General features: G+C 56.0%; 1 protein-coding gene across 1 annotated transcript; it reads right to left on the bottom strand.

Moving 5' to 3' along the window:
• Nucleotides 1-625: 625 nt before the first annotated feature.
• Nucleotides 626-7,391, bottom strand: TOR4A (torsin family 4 member A). The gene is made up of 2 exons (XM_082294981.1): nucleotides 7,271-7,391; nucleotides 626-3,391 (listed from the first exon to the last, which is right to left on the bottom strand). The coding sequence occupies exon 2, from the start codon at nucleotides 3,351-3,353 to the stop codon at nucleotides 1,719-1,721; it is 1,635 nt and encodes a 544-aa protein (XP_082151107.1). The 5' UTR covers nucleotides 3,354-3,391; nucleotides 7,271-7,391; the 3' UTR covers nucleotides 626-1,718.
• Between the last annotated feature and the right edge of the window lie 5,654 nt (nucleotides 7,392-13,045).

The raw sequence follows: 13,045 nt of genomic DNA on the forward strand, positions 1-13,045 counted from the left end.
GTGGGTGGGTGTTTATAAACAAAAGATCTTGTTAAAACAATCAGAACTAACATCTGCCCCTCTCCCAGCTGAAAGAGGAGGGGAATGCTGGTTCCTGAGCTGTTTCCTACCCAGGATAAAATCATCTCAACTGTCTTAGCAGTGAAGTCTCTCTAAGCTGTGGAAACCAGCTCATATACGTCAGTTTTTGAGGACACTTGAATTTAGGAAGTGGCTTAGATGGAGAAGCTGGGCAGTACCCAGCTTCTGGCACTGCTGAGCTGTGGGGGTTGGGATTGGGCCAACCAGGGGCACACCTGGAGCTGCTGCACCCACACTGCATCGAGGTGCTCTGCAAAAAACTCACCACAAAGCTGCAGCCCAGCTCCCAACCCGAGCCACTGGGAAGCACAGGCATGGCAGTGCAGCCACATGGCTCCAGAAGGGAAATTTGGGAGGAAATCCACATTTCAGTCAAATGAAAGAGATGCACTTTGAATTATTTTATTGGGGATAGTTGGGGTTTATTCCTCACAACAGCTCTGGAAGCAGGAGTTTGTGACAGAGTCTTTGGAGACCAACAATTAGAAAGAGGTGAATCAAACCCCCAGTGCAAACATCCACGGGGTTTCTTGTCTGGGAATTCACAGCAAGCTGCAGAAACCTTGTACAAAACCACAACCTGAGAAAACAATGTCATAAATACCTGCTCAGTTTTGCTCAAAACATGGCTGTGTGCTCCTCCCGAGCTGTTCCCAGGCCACATCTCACCTGGGACTCAACGGCAAAGAGCCTCTTCTTGGCCTCTCAGGACTGGGAACAAGCCCAGGATTCCCACTCCATCAGCCCAAACTGTCTTTTCCAGTGAGTATTGCTTAATATCCATCAGTTGCTGCTTTGGGCTTTCTAGATAATGGCTGACCACAGTGACGTGTCCCCAGAGGCGAAAAGCAGAAGAGATCTGAGGATGAGGTGTCACCACCAGACCTGAAACAATCCAGAGGTTACTTCTGCACCATCTGGCACAGCTGAGCAGTCTCTGAGGCGAGCCCAAACACACCTGCAGGGCAGAAATCTCACTGCAGGTGCCAAAGGTGAGCTCAGGGATGAGCTCAGAAGAGCAGCAGCTCAGGAACAGGTCCAGAAAATGTTCTCCAGAGGATGTGGTCACGTAGGAGCTGGGGAGGGCAGGGCTCTGAGTGCCTGCATGTTTGTGAGGGCAGGAGCCACAAATTATCCCAGTGCCAGGTGTCCAGCCCTGCCTCTGCTCTGCACACACCAGCCAGGACCAAGAACAGCAAAGAGCTGTGAGCCTGGAGGGAGTGAGAACGAGGTGATAGATTCTGCAGGGGCAGGGACCCAGGGACTGCTTCATCCTATTGATATCCTGCAGCTTTTGATGCCACCTCACAACTCCTCGATGACCAGAATCCCAAATGAGAATGTGAGGAACAAAGCATCTTGCAATTATTGGGAGGTGGCTCTGGCTTCCTCACCCTTCCTTTTCCACAGAACATCAGGGAAAAGCGAAATCTCTGGAGGAGAACAGAGATCACGTTGCCCAGGCTGCCAGCCCTCTGCCTGGGCCAGGGCAGAGCCAGTGCAGGGCTGAGAAAGGACACCTTGAGCACAGCAGTGCTGAGAAAGGACACCTTGAGCACAGCCTGCTGTAACACACTCCTCATGAGCACAGAACTCTGCAAATCCCGAGAGCAGGGCTTGGTCTCTGCAGCAAATCCCTACAGGAGGTTGACTTTGGCCACAACCTGCTTGCAGCCCATCCTGGAGTATTGCTTGTCTCCTGTAGTGTAGTAACTGAGCTGATTTGCCAAATTCTCAATGTGCTTCTGGTCGGGGTAGAGCCCTTCCCTCCTCATCTGCTCCAGGAAGCAGTTTATGACATGAGACTTCTCCAGAAGGACAAAGGGGATGATGTCTGCAGCCTTCCACAGAGGGTGGACACTGATCAGGACTGGCTGGATGATGCTCAGCAGCTCTTCAGCTCCCCGTTGCTGCTGCAGGAGCTCAGTGGATGCATTCTGGATAACGAACTTTGTGATTTCAGCACCTCCCAGGTTGCTTATTAAAATGTAGATGGCATTGAGGAACTCGTTGGTTTGATTGGGTTCAAAGAATCGGCTGAGAGTGTCCAGCAGGACGGGGGACATGAGCTCAACCTCATCCAGAATAAACACTGGGGTCTTCTCCTCTATTTCAGCTCTGGTAACCATGTCAGAAATCTTCTTAGACAGATCTATTTCACAGGTCAGGGGAGCCACCCCGCTGGGGCAGTGGTGCATCACAAAGTACTGGAGCACAAAGTCATTGTCCATGACAGAGCGAAAATGTTTGGCCAGCACCCAGCCAACGTGGCTCTTCCCAACCCCTGTGGGGCCATTCAGAGAGATCACCAGAGGCTTGTTGTGGATGTGGGTAGCCAGATAGTCTTTCAGTAATTCCGCAATGCTTTCCACAGCAACCTTCTGCCCAAATACTTCCCGGTGCATGGTTTTCTCCAAACCATCGAGGTCGTACTTTTGGAGGTTATCATCCAGGTTCTCTATGGCATTGAGGATCTGGAAGAAGATAATGGCAATGAGCAAGAGGAGGCAGCGCTTTGCTTTGCTTTTCTCCTCTGCTGGGAGGTATTTTTTTGTTTTATCCGGGTAGAGGACCATCCTGGATTTCCTCCGGCTCTTCTTCCGCCTGCACTTTTTCACGGAGTAATGTTCCACAGACGTGTCGAAGGTGAAGTACTGGGAGCTCTCAAAGCCAGACTGATTAAAGAAGGACATGGAAGGGCTGTACAGGGAAGTTCTGTTCAGGGACAGCTGCCTTTGGAGCAGCCTGGTGTGGACAAACTCCGCAGACTTTTCCCGAGGGAGCTCTAAATGCAGGCGGCTTTTCTTCAGCCCCTGGTAGCGCCGGCGCAGGCGGACGATGGCCCGCAGGGGAGAGGAAATAGAAGTTATTTTCTTGGAAGCAGCAGGGATTACAGCATCTGGCACTTCCTCCACGTCACTCTCAGAGCAAGATGCCTCTTCTTTTGTGCCACAGGGCATTTCCCCTTCCCCATCGCTGTCAGTGACGGGAATCTCCTCTTCCCTGTCACTGCCAGTGCCAGGAATCGCCCCTTTCCCATCTCTGACAGTGCCCAGCGTCTCTCCTTCCATGCTGCCCTCAGTGAAGACAATTCCTGGGTCACGAGGAGCCTCTTCTTCTGTGCTGGTCTCAGCACAGGGCACCTCTCCTGCATCCTTCTCTGCTCCAGATGTGCCTCCTACGGGATTGCTCTCCATGCAGGGCATCTCCACTCCCAGATCCCTGAGGACACTTTTTCCATCCACCTCAGAGCAGGGCAGCTCTTCCTCCATCTTGTCTGGTTCTTACAGCCATTCACATCATCTTCTCTCTAAAAAGGAAAGGAGTGATGTAAAATCAATTTTCCTAACATCAGGAATTGATTGATAGCAGTGGAATTAGACAGGTATCCCCCTTTCTAACGGGCAGAAAGCTGCAGCAATCAGCAATGGCAAAGTGGCAGAGACTTTCAGACCTAAACTGATTTTCTGGAAGACAGGCCAGATGTGCAAAACTACAAGTGAAATTCAGTGTAAATTAATGTAAATTGATGTTATAACACACACCCAACCCTGCCCTCAGATGCAGAAGGGAAGGTCAGAGCTGGCTGGGGCCAAAGCCAGAGGCTCTGCTGTGAGCAGGAGGCAGGACAGCAGGACAGACTGACCTGTGGTCTGAACCAGAGCTGCCCAGTCGTCTTGCCCTACACCTGCTAAATTTAAGGAAGACACAAAGCCCCACCTCTGTGCCAGCACATGCACACAGGCACGTACACACCCTGTGGGAACAGTCCCTCGTCCACCCACGGACACCTCTGGGGCTGTGGGTGGGAATAACTTGCTGTAGGTGCCATCCTGGCTGTGGTGGCATCTCCCGGGGGAGGATTTTCCTGCCTGTGCCTGGCAGAGAGGTGAGATGAGAGCAGCCCCCGGACGGGAAGGGCTCAGAGGGGCTGCAGAGAACCAGCGTGGCTGTGTCTGAGCCTGCCAGCAGCACATGGCTGTGGGGAGAGGAGCAGGGCAACCCCACAGCACCCCAACCCTGCCCCCCCCAAGTCCTTCCCTGCCCTGTGTGCCCACTCACACCCCTGGACATGTGGGAGGGACACAGGGGCTGCCACATGAGACCCTGGCGCTGCACAGGAGAGCTCAGGGACATGGTCATCCTGGGATAACACCTGAACTGACAACCTCAGCTGGCAAACATGGAGAAGGAGAGGCCAGAGGGATGTGACAAAGAGGCACAGACCCAGCAGGGAAGCCTCTGGGAGTTCTGCAGGGTCGGATGCAGCCCCATGACCACCTCCACGAGCTGCCCTGACCCTGCCTGGCACAAGGCTGGTGGTGGCAGCAGCTGTGCCATGGTGGGAGGGCGTTTTTCTGACACCTCTGGGCTGCAGCAGCGCTGACACAAGGCACAGTTGCTGCTGTGACACTGCCAGCCCCAGAGCAGGGAGCCGGCACGGGCAGCGTGAGGAAAAGCTGCTTTCATCAGCCGTCCTTAAAAAATCAACACCGGGTCTTGCCAAAAGCACCACGACTCTGGAGAGAACAAGGAGGTCTGGAAGTTTGTTATTAACTCGCTCCAGCTCAGCAGGAAGTCAGCAACCTGCACAAAGTCACACTCTGGACAAGGTTTTACTTCCCCTGCGCAACGCGGCCGCCGGCACCCACCGAGCCCGAGGGCACCCCGGGGGCTGCGCAGAGCCACAGGCACTGGGAAATGCTCCCTCTGCCTCCTCGCTTCACCCCAAGCCCTCCCTGGCTCCTCTGAAACGCAAAGCTTCACTCCCACTCCGTGCACGAGTCAATTTCGGGACCGTGTGCGGGCAGCCAGCTGAGGCCAGTCCTCATCGCTGGACCTGCCACTGCTGTGCAGCAATTAACCCCGAGTGCTAATTGCTGACCTAATTCCTGACCCTGTGCAGGGTTTGGTGTGCAAAGGCAAAACCAGCCAGACGAGATCTGACAAGGATGCCCTGAGGCCTCCAGGAAGGAGGGCTGGATGCCACCATCACTGGGATGCCACCCAAAGGATGCCACTGGGAGCCTGGGCTGTCCCACGCCACCCTGGAGTCACACCCTTGCTCCTCTCCATCCTGCATTGCCCTGCTCAGATAGTGCTGCAGGTCCCCAAAGGGACAACTGTCCCCAAAGCCACTGGGGAGCAGCCCCTGCAGCCCAGACCAGCACAGACCCCAGGGAGCAGGGACACCACAGAGCTCAGCCAGGGATGAGAAAGCCCTGCAGGCACTGACACACATCCCACAAACCCAGGGGGAAGTTTTCTCAGCCCCAAGCCCTTGCAGGTGAAGAGGGGGTTGGTTAAATGCCAGGGGAGAGGCTATGGAAATTTACAGGAAAAGTTTTAGAGAAGAGAGGCTCACAGAATCATGGAATAGTTATGGCTGGATGGAACCTTCAAAGACCATCTTGTTCCAAACCCCTGCCACAGGCAGGGACACCTTCCACTAGACCAGGTTCCTCCAAGCCCCATCCATCCTGGCCTGGAATGTTTCCAGAGATGGGGCGGCCACTCTGGGCAACCCCTGCCAGGGCCTCACCACCCTCATTCTAAGAAACTTCCTTATATCTATCTAAAGCCACTCTCTTTTAGTTTAAAACCACCACCCCTTGTCCTGTCATAAGAGGACCTGCTACAAATTTTGTCTCTCTTTTTCATAGGCTCCCTTCAAGGACTGGGAGGCTGCTCCTGGCAGGGAAACGGGACACCCCAAACACTCCCCATGGACGCTGCCAGCCACAGCCAGGAGCTGCTCCAGCTGAAGCATGAAGGGATTTGGCTGCTCACAGTCCAGAGCCAGCTCTCCCACTGCCATGTACACACAGAAAGCCCAAAGCCCCTACAAGACCCATGGGGAATCGTGAGAACTGAGTGCTCACCAGCTGGGAGATGTTCAAGATCCTCTTTCCCAAAAGCCCAGCAGCATATCCATCCCACTGGTGTGGGATGGCCAACCCTCCAGATGAGCCGAGCAAGGCAGGGTGGAAAGACAAAACCCCATCCTGAGCAAGGACTCCGTCCAGTCATGAATATAACAACCTTGTTAATGCCATGACTCAGTCCCTAATACCTGCTGGGATTTACATAGGACTGGAAGTTTCTAAGAGCAGGCCCTGCACACTCAGTCAGGGCCGGGCAGGAGGCTGTGCCAGCCTGCAAGGAATCAGTGTCGGCAACTTATTTTAATATTTGGTGAGAACGACAGCAAAGAGAACCTGGGAATTCGGTCTGCAGCATCCCAGTGCTCGTGTAAACACTGCTGATCTCTGTTCTGTGTCGAGCCTGGACACCGCTGGAAAACTTGCACTTGGAAACACGCCTGGGAAGCCTCCAGCTCTCCTGCTGTAGCCCTTGCAGTGTTTGCATTCGTGCTCCCTGCTGCTCCAAAACAACGTTTCCACAACAGAGGAGCCTGTGTGGGCAGCCGGAGGCAGCCTGGGAGAGGGGACCGGGACGGGGACAGCCCCCGGACAGGCGGCAAAAGCCCCTGGTGGCAGGAAAGGCCAGCAGAGAACCGTGTCCCTGGTTAAAGTAACCCGGCTGAGGAGGCTGCACCCCGACCTCAGCCTCTCTGGATGAGCAAACCTGCTGGGAAAAGGGAACAGCCGGGAAATCCCAAAGATCGATATCCCCCCCACCCCCAGCTGGAAGCCAAACCCTCCATCCAAAAAGGGAGCATGCCCACGGGGAAGGTGGAAGGAAGCAGCCCCTTGCAGCGGGAGCTGCAGATAAAGGGCTCAGTGGCTGGGAGGAGAGATCCGGAATGGCGGCAGGGGCCAGCACGGCCCCGGCATCCCGAACCGCAGCTGCCCGGGGGCCCCGTCCGGGAACGAGCCGAGCAGCGCGGTTTGACCGCGGGCCGGAGCCCGGCGGTGCAGGCACCCACCGCCCCCAACACGGCGCAGGGTGACAGGGGTGACAGCCAGCAACCCCCCGACAGCCAGCAAACCCCGCCGGCCCAGCCCCAAAGCCAAGCCCGAAGGGGAGGACAGCAAGCGGAGGGGAAGAGTCTGAAGCATCCCAAACCATCGGGAGCAGGAGCATCCCTGCAAAACCGAGGCGGCTTTTGGTGGAGAGGAGCGAGTGCGGACTCGCGGGAGGCGGTGGCAGGGACGGAGCTGAAGTAGCCGAGGGGTGCCCTGGTGAGCCCTGAGGGGTGGGGAGCAGGACGGGGAGGCGATGTTACCCGCGGCGTCCCCTGGGGCCGGTCACCGGCGCTTCCCTCCGCCCGCCGAGCGCACCCTCCGGCCTCGGACGGGCCGGCAGCTCCTCTGTCGCCGCTCTCATCCGTATAGAAACCGGCCCCGGAGAGGAAATGGTGAGGAGGAGTGGCCCTGGGCGGCACTTCCTTCTCCCCGTGCCATGGGATGGCCGCTGCCGGCCGGTTCCTTGTCCCCCTGCTGCCCAGAGCCCTCCCCGGCCGCTGCCGTCACGGCCGGGACGGGGCAGCGCGGTGAGCTCATCACCCCGACACCCCCGAGAGCCCCGGCAAAACATCCCCACCCTCCGGGGTGTCATTCATTAGTCATTAGCCCGGAACCCGTCACCCTAAAGGTCAAAGCGGTGACGCTGCCGAGAGAGGTTAATTGGGGCTGACGCGGTGCTTGGGTGCTCCCCCTTGCCAGCAGGGGAAACAGGGAGAAAATAGAGGGAATCCGGGGGGAAAGAGTGAGTCCATGAAAAATAATGAGTCTGGAAAAAACCAGCAACTCCAGAGTGGTTGGTTTGTCTGTCCCTGGGCAGGTCCTGACTGCGGCCGCTCCTGCTCCTCTGTCCCCAGCCCTCCCGAAGCTCTTGGCCCCTTGGCAGCTCTGTCCCTGCAGCACGGGGACACGGGGACAGCCAGGGCCGGGCTGCACGGCCGCCGTGGGACCAAGTTCTGGTGTGGGCACAAAAACTCCCCGGGGGAAAACCATCCGTTCAGAGCAGGAAGCAGTGGGGGCTTTCCACACGCAGCAGTACAAAAGTTCATCGCGGAGGCTCCTCCTCAGCTGCACTCACCTTTCCATCAGCCCTGATGAAGGCCCTGGCACGTCCGACCTCTCACCTGCACTCGCACAACCTGGCCAGGGCTTTTTCCCCCAAAACAAGCCCATTTGGTAAAGGCAGAGCAGCCCGAAGTGATCTCTTGCTATTCAATAGCTATTTCAAGCTCCTATTTTTTGACAGCCCTCAGCCAGAACCTGCGCTCTGTGAGCCCAGCTGCACTGCCCCGAAAATAAGGGGGGGAAACACCAAATTTGGGGTGTTTAGGTGCATCACAGTGCACCTGTGGGAAGGGATTTTCTGAGCAAATCTCCACAGCCTGGACCCACAAAGTCTCCCCAGCCCCGTGCCAGGCAGCTGGAAGTGCCTGTGCTGTGGCCAGCGGGATTTGCCTAACAAATCCTTGCAAATGTGTGGAGCTGGCACTCAGCAGCTGGGAACTGCCCTCGGGGTCGGGAAGCCAGGCCGGGCTGACCCAGAGCACAGATCCCATCCAGAGGAGCTTGGCAGGCGTTTTGGCAACAGCCATGAAGAGCGATGCTCTTCTGGCTAATTTGGGTTTTTGAGAAGGAAGAGCTTCCCCCAAGCAGTGTGGTTGGTAACCATTAAAAAAAAACCAAACAAAACAGTGTCCTCCAAAACTCTGAACGATGCAACATCAGAGAAGCAAGAAGCTGCCACCCCCCTCGAGGGCTCACCAGCCCAGGCAAAAACTGTTTTGCTGTCACTGGGAAGGAGTTTGAGCCATTCCAGCACCCCGTGGGGGCAGCTGGGGGTGAGGGGGGGACAGGAAACCTCCAGAACACAGCAGGAAACCCAGGGAGGGTGGAAGATGCACAGCCTGCCCTGGAAATGGGGATTCTAAACCCCTCCCGAGATGGGGACAGAGAGTGCTGCCAGAGCAGAGGGTGACAAGCTCCTGGTGACAGTGGGGACGTGGGACAGACCTGCCTGGGACCCCCGGGGTGCTGGTGGAGCTGGATGGCACATGGGCATGAGGATCTGGAGGGGCAGCTTGGCCACTGCCAGCCATGAGGTGGCCATGCAGGTGACAAGGTGATGCAGGGCTGGGGACACTGTCCTGGTGTCGATGCAAACTCCAAAATCACAGGTTCAGTCTGGAGTGGCCGCCAAAAAATCCTGGGGAGAAGCTGGGGAGGGCAGGATGGCACCAGGAGGTGTCAGTCCCACGCAGGGACAAGGACAGGATGATGGAAAACCTGCTCATGTTCCTGGCCAAAATATCTCCTTGAGCTGCCCCTGGCCCTGGTGTGGGGACCTCCAGCACCCCAAGTTGGAGGGGACAAGCTGCTGTGTGCCCTGGGGAGGGGACACACTGGGGGGGACATGCAGGCACAGAGGTCATTTTTTGGGGTGGTTGTTTTTCATGGGGGGCACTGCCGTGGGGTGGGGGCTGTGTGGGGCAGTGCCATGCGGGGGCTGCCTGCAGGTGAGGGGTGTGTGGGCTGTGAGCATGGGGGGGCTGTGCCTTGGGGGGCACAGGGGGGCACGGGCAGGGCAGGGCAGTGGGCAGGGCAGTGCATGGGGGGCCATGTGGGAGCAAATTGGGGCCACCAGCCCTGTTCCCCAGGGCCTTGGGGCCACCAGCCCTGTCCCCCGTGTCCCTGCGGGAGCCGAGGCCGGGTCCCCCTGGCTGGGCCCCGCGGGGAGGAAACAGGCACCGGGCCAGGATGGGGACGAGCGGTGCCACGGCCCTTCCTGCGGCCACGGATGCAAATCCTGCACAAACACGGCCTCTCCCACACGGAGAGAGGGCAGAGAACGTCCCGGGGAGAGGGGGAATGGTGACCCTGAGCCAAGATTTTGGTACCAGCCTCTGACTGGTTTGGGCACCCCTGGGTTTGGTACCCACCAGGAGGCATCCCCGGAGCTCAGGTGGCACCAACTTATGTGACCATTTTAGGGTTTTCCTTCAATTTTTTTGCATGTTGCCTCTTTAGCCAGAACATTTCTAGGGCTGAGGAGCAGCAGCTGCATCCCAGACATGGGCAAACCCCCTCTGAGCACCCTGGGAAACCAGAATTAGGTGCCTGAACCACCCATGGTCCCTTGGGGGAAGCTGTGGGGTGCTCAGAGCCCAGAATGGGTCCAGTGTGACCTCCAGCAGCTCCAGGATGGAGTGTACCATACCTGCAGCACTGGCCTTGCCTAGAGAAACTCTGCAAAAACAGAGGAGAACTGGTAAAAAAGAAAGCAAAACCAGCTAAAGAGGTCACAGGCTTGAAGCCAGAGGGAAATGGATGCAGAGATCAGAAATAAGGCCCATGGATGTAAAGGCTGCAGCAGGCAGGGACACTAAAACCAAGAGGCTGCAAGTGGAGAAGGGGAAGTGGGGCCAGGGTGGGGACACAGAAACCCCTGAGGAGCCCCATGGGCCCTGACCTCGGAGCCAGCCCCTTCTGCAGCCCCAGAAAGGGAAGAGTAAAAGAATATCATAAAATAATCTGATCCATGGTGGGCAGGTCCCACACGGGGGGGGTCAGCAGCCGCTGGCAGGGGTGCAGAATCCAGCCCTGCAGGGTCATTCCCACACCCAAAGATCTTTGTTCCAAGTATGGATTTGCCCTTTTGCAGTGTGACCCCCTGGCTCCACGGCCACATCAGCTCTGGACTGGGCTGGTGGGTGGATTTTTTCCCTTTTACATCACTCACCTTGTGTTATCTGCCCTGAATTGCTGCTGAAGCTCCCTGAACCATCAGCTCTCCTGAATCCTAAACCCAGTGTAAATTCCCTGGATGCATTCCTGGGGCCATCAAGCCAGACCCCTCGCTCTTCCCAATCTCACTCTTAGCAAAACTTTCCAGCCTCTGGGAGCAGCTTTAACACATCCTAAATAACCCAAACAGTTTATCCCTGGCTGGGGAATGTCCCCCGCAGGGACACCGCATCCTGCCTGGGTTATCGTGACCCTTCCAAACAGTTTATAAATAGACCAAGGTAAATGAGGAGAGTGCTCTGTGTCAGAGGATTTTTCTCTCATTTCTTGTTTTGAAGCCATTCAAGGGGTGCTGGGTCAGATGATTGCTCCTAAAACCCAAGTTAAATCCGCTGCTTCTTTCTCCTCCAGCTGAGCTCCATCCCCACCTCGCTAAAATGGTAAGAAAGAGGTAAAATCCAAGAAAAAAATGGGTTTGGCAGGTTCAGCCCCTCACTTGTAGGGCCAAAGGGAAGGTCATGGCCATGCCACGAGGCACCATCCAGGCCCAGCACCAGGCAGTGGGAGAGGGCAGGGACCAGCACTGCTGCACCTGGAAAGTTGTGGCTCACACTGCTTTAGAAAACAGAAGGGAAAAAAAATGGAAAATTGGGAAATAATACGGAAAATATGGAGAGCAGTGAGTGCCTGCAGCACTCCTCCTGTCACCAACAGTGTCCCACCACCAGCATCCCCCAGTGCCATCGGTATCACCTCATGTCACAAGTGGTGACTGGAGAAAATCCCTGTAACACCTTCCCCAGTGTCCACAGCAGGGTTTGTATCATCCACCAGGGACTCTATGACAACACCCCCAGAGAACTGGAGCCACTCCCAAGCACCCAAGGAGCGTCCAAGGCCAGGCTGCACAGGGCTCAGAGCAGCCTGGGACAGTGGGAGGAGTCCCTGCCCATGGCAGGGGGTGGAATTGGATGAGCTTTAAGGTCCTTTCCAACCCAAACCATTCTGTGAGTCTATGGTTCTGTGATTTTATGGGCATTTTTGAGCTATAAATATGTTTTTCTTTCTTTCCCCTGGAGTGGGAGTGATTTGCAAAGGCGACAGCCCTGGGACAGGGGCTGCCTTGGCCAGCAGACAGAGCTCCAGCCTGAAGCAACGGCGCTGCACAGCAAATGGCACAGGGAACAGCACAAAGCCTTTTTTTCCCCCAGCTTCCTCTGTTCACTCTGAAAAAAATTACATTTCCAGCTTGTTTCAATTAACTTTAAGACTCTTCTATTCCATGAAAGCTGAAGCACTCATTAAACCAGAGTTTTTCCTGTTGTAACACTTTGAAACAACCACACCACAGCCCAGCTGGTGGCTCTGGCTCCTCCACTTCAGGACCTCCCGTGGGCAGAGAGGTGACTCCAGGTCCCCTCAGTAGTGGCATTGCTCATCCTCTGGCTCAGGATGGACAAACTCATCACAACCCACAGGTCCAGCCCTTAGGGCAGCATGAGGGAGCTGGGAAAAGTCAGGATGGGAATGATGCTCATCCTGTGCCCCTCCAGGGCACAGCCATGGCTTTGGGAAGGGCTGGAAGTGCCCCTCATCTCAACCCAGAGTCTGGGAATGCTGCTGGGATGGGGCACAGGACACGCTCAGTGCCTCACAGCCCCTGCACTGGGGGTGAGGAAGCACCACAGAGCCATAAATGCACCTGCACAACACGTAAATAAATCAATATTTTTGCATCCATAAGCAAAGCAGAGCAGCCAAGGCCCTGAGTCACCCCGGGCTGTGTTCCTTGTCCCAGCAGTGGCTCTGTGGTGACTGAGGACAGCCCTGCTGCCAGCTCTGCTCCAAACTGGCAGCTGCTTTGATCTCCCCACATCAAAAGGAGCCTTTTCCCCACCCTGTTGTGGCCGCAGCACACCCGGACACTCCTTGGGACACTCCGTGGGATGGGGCTGGCAGACACTGATCCCACTGACCTCCACTGCCAGCCCTGGCAGATCCTTCCACGTGCTCAGTGTTCTCTCACGAAAAAATAAAATATAATATAAAAGAAAGAAAAAATAGAAAAGAGAGGAGAAAGGAGAGAAGAGAGAGAAGAGAGAGAAGAAAGAGAGAAAGAAAGGGAAAGGCTCCTCGGGCACTCAGGCACGGATGTCCATCCTCTCTCCCTGCTGCTGCCATTGTGGATTTGCTGCCCTTTGGGTTTTTTGGCTTCACCTGGAGTAATCACAGACTGAGTTTTTTTCAGTTATTACCAGATCCTCTTCAGCACAAGGAACCTTCACACCAGAACACAC

This window comes from Coloeus monedula, assembly GCF_965178545.1.
Source record: "Coloeus monedula genome assembly, chromosome: 21".
NCBI lineage: Eukaryota > Metazoa > Chordata > Aves > Passeriformes > Corvidae > Coloeus > Coloeus monedula.

Excerpts from the sequence above, each read along its gene's own strand:
- TOR4A (XM_082294981.1), bottom strand. The coding sequence starts at position 3,353 with ATGGAGGAAGAGCTGCCCTGCTCTGAGGTGGATGGAAAAAGTGTCCTC.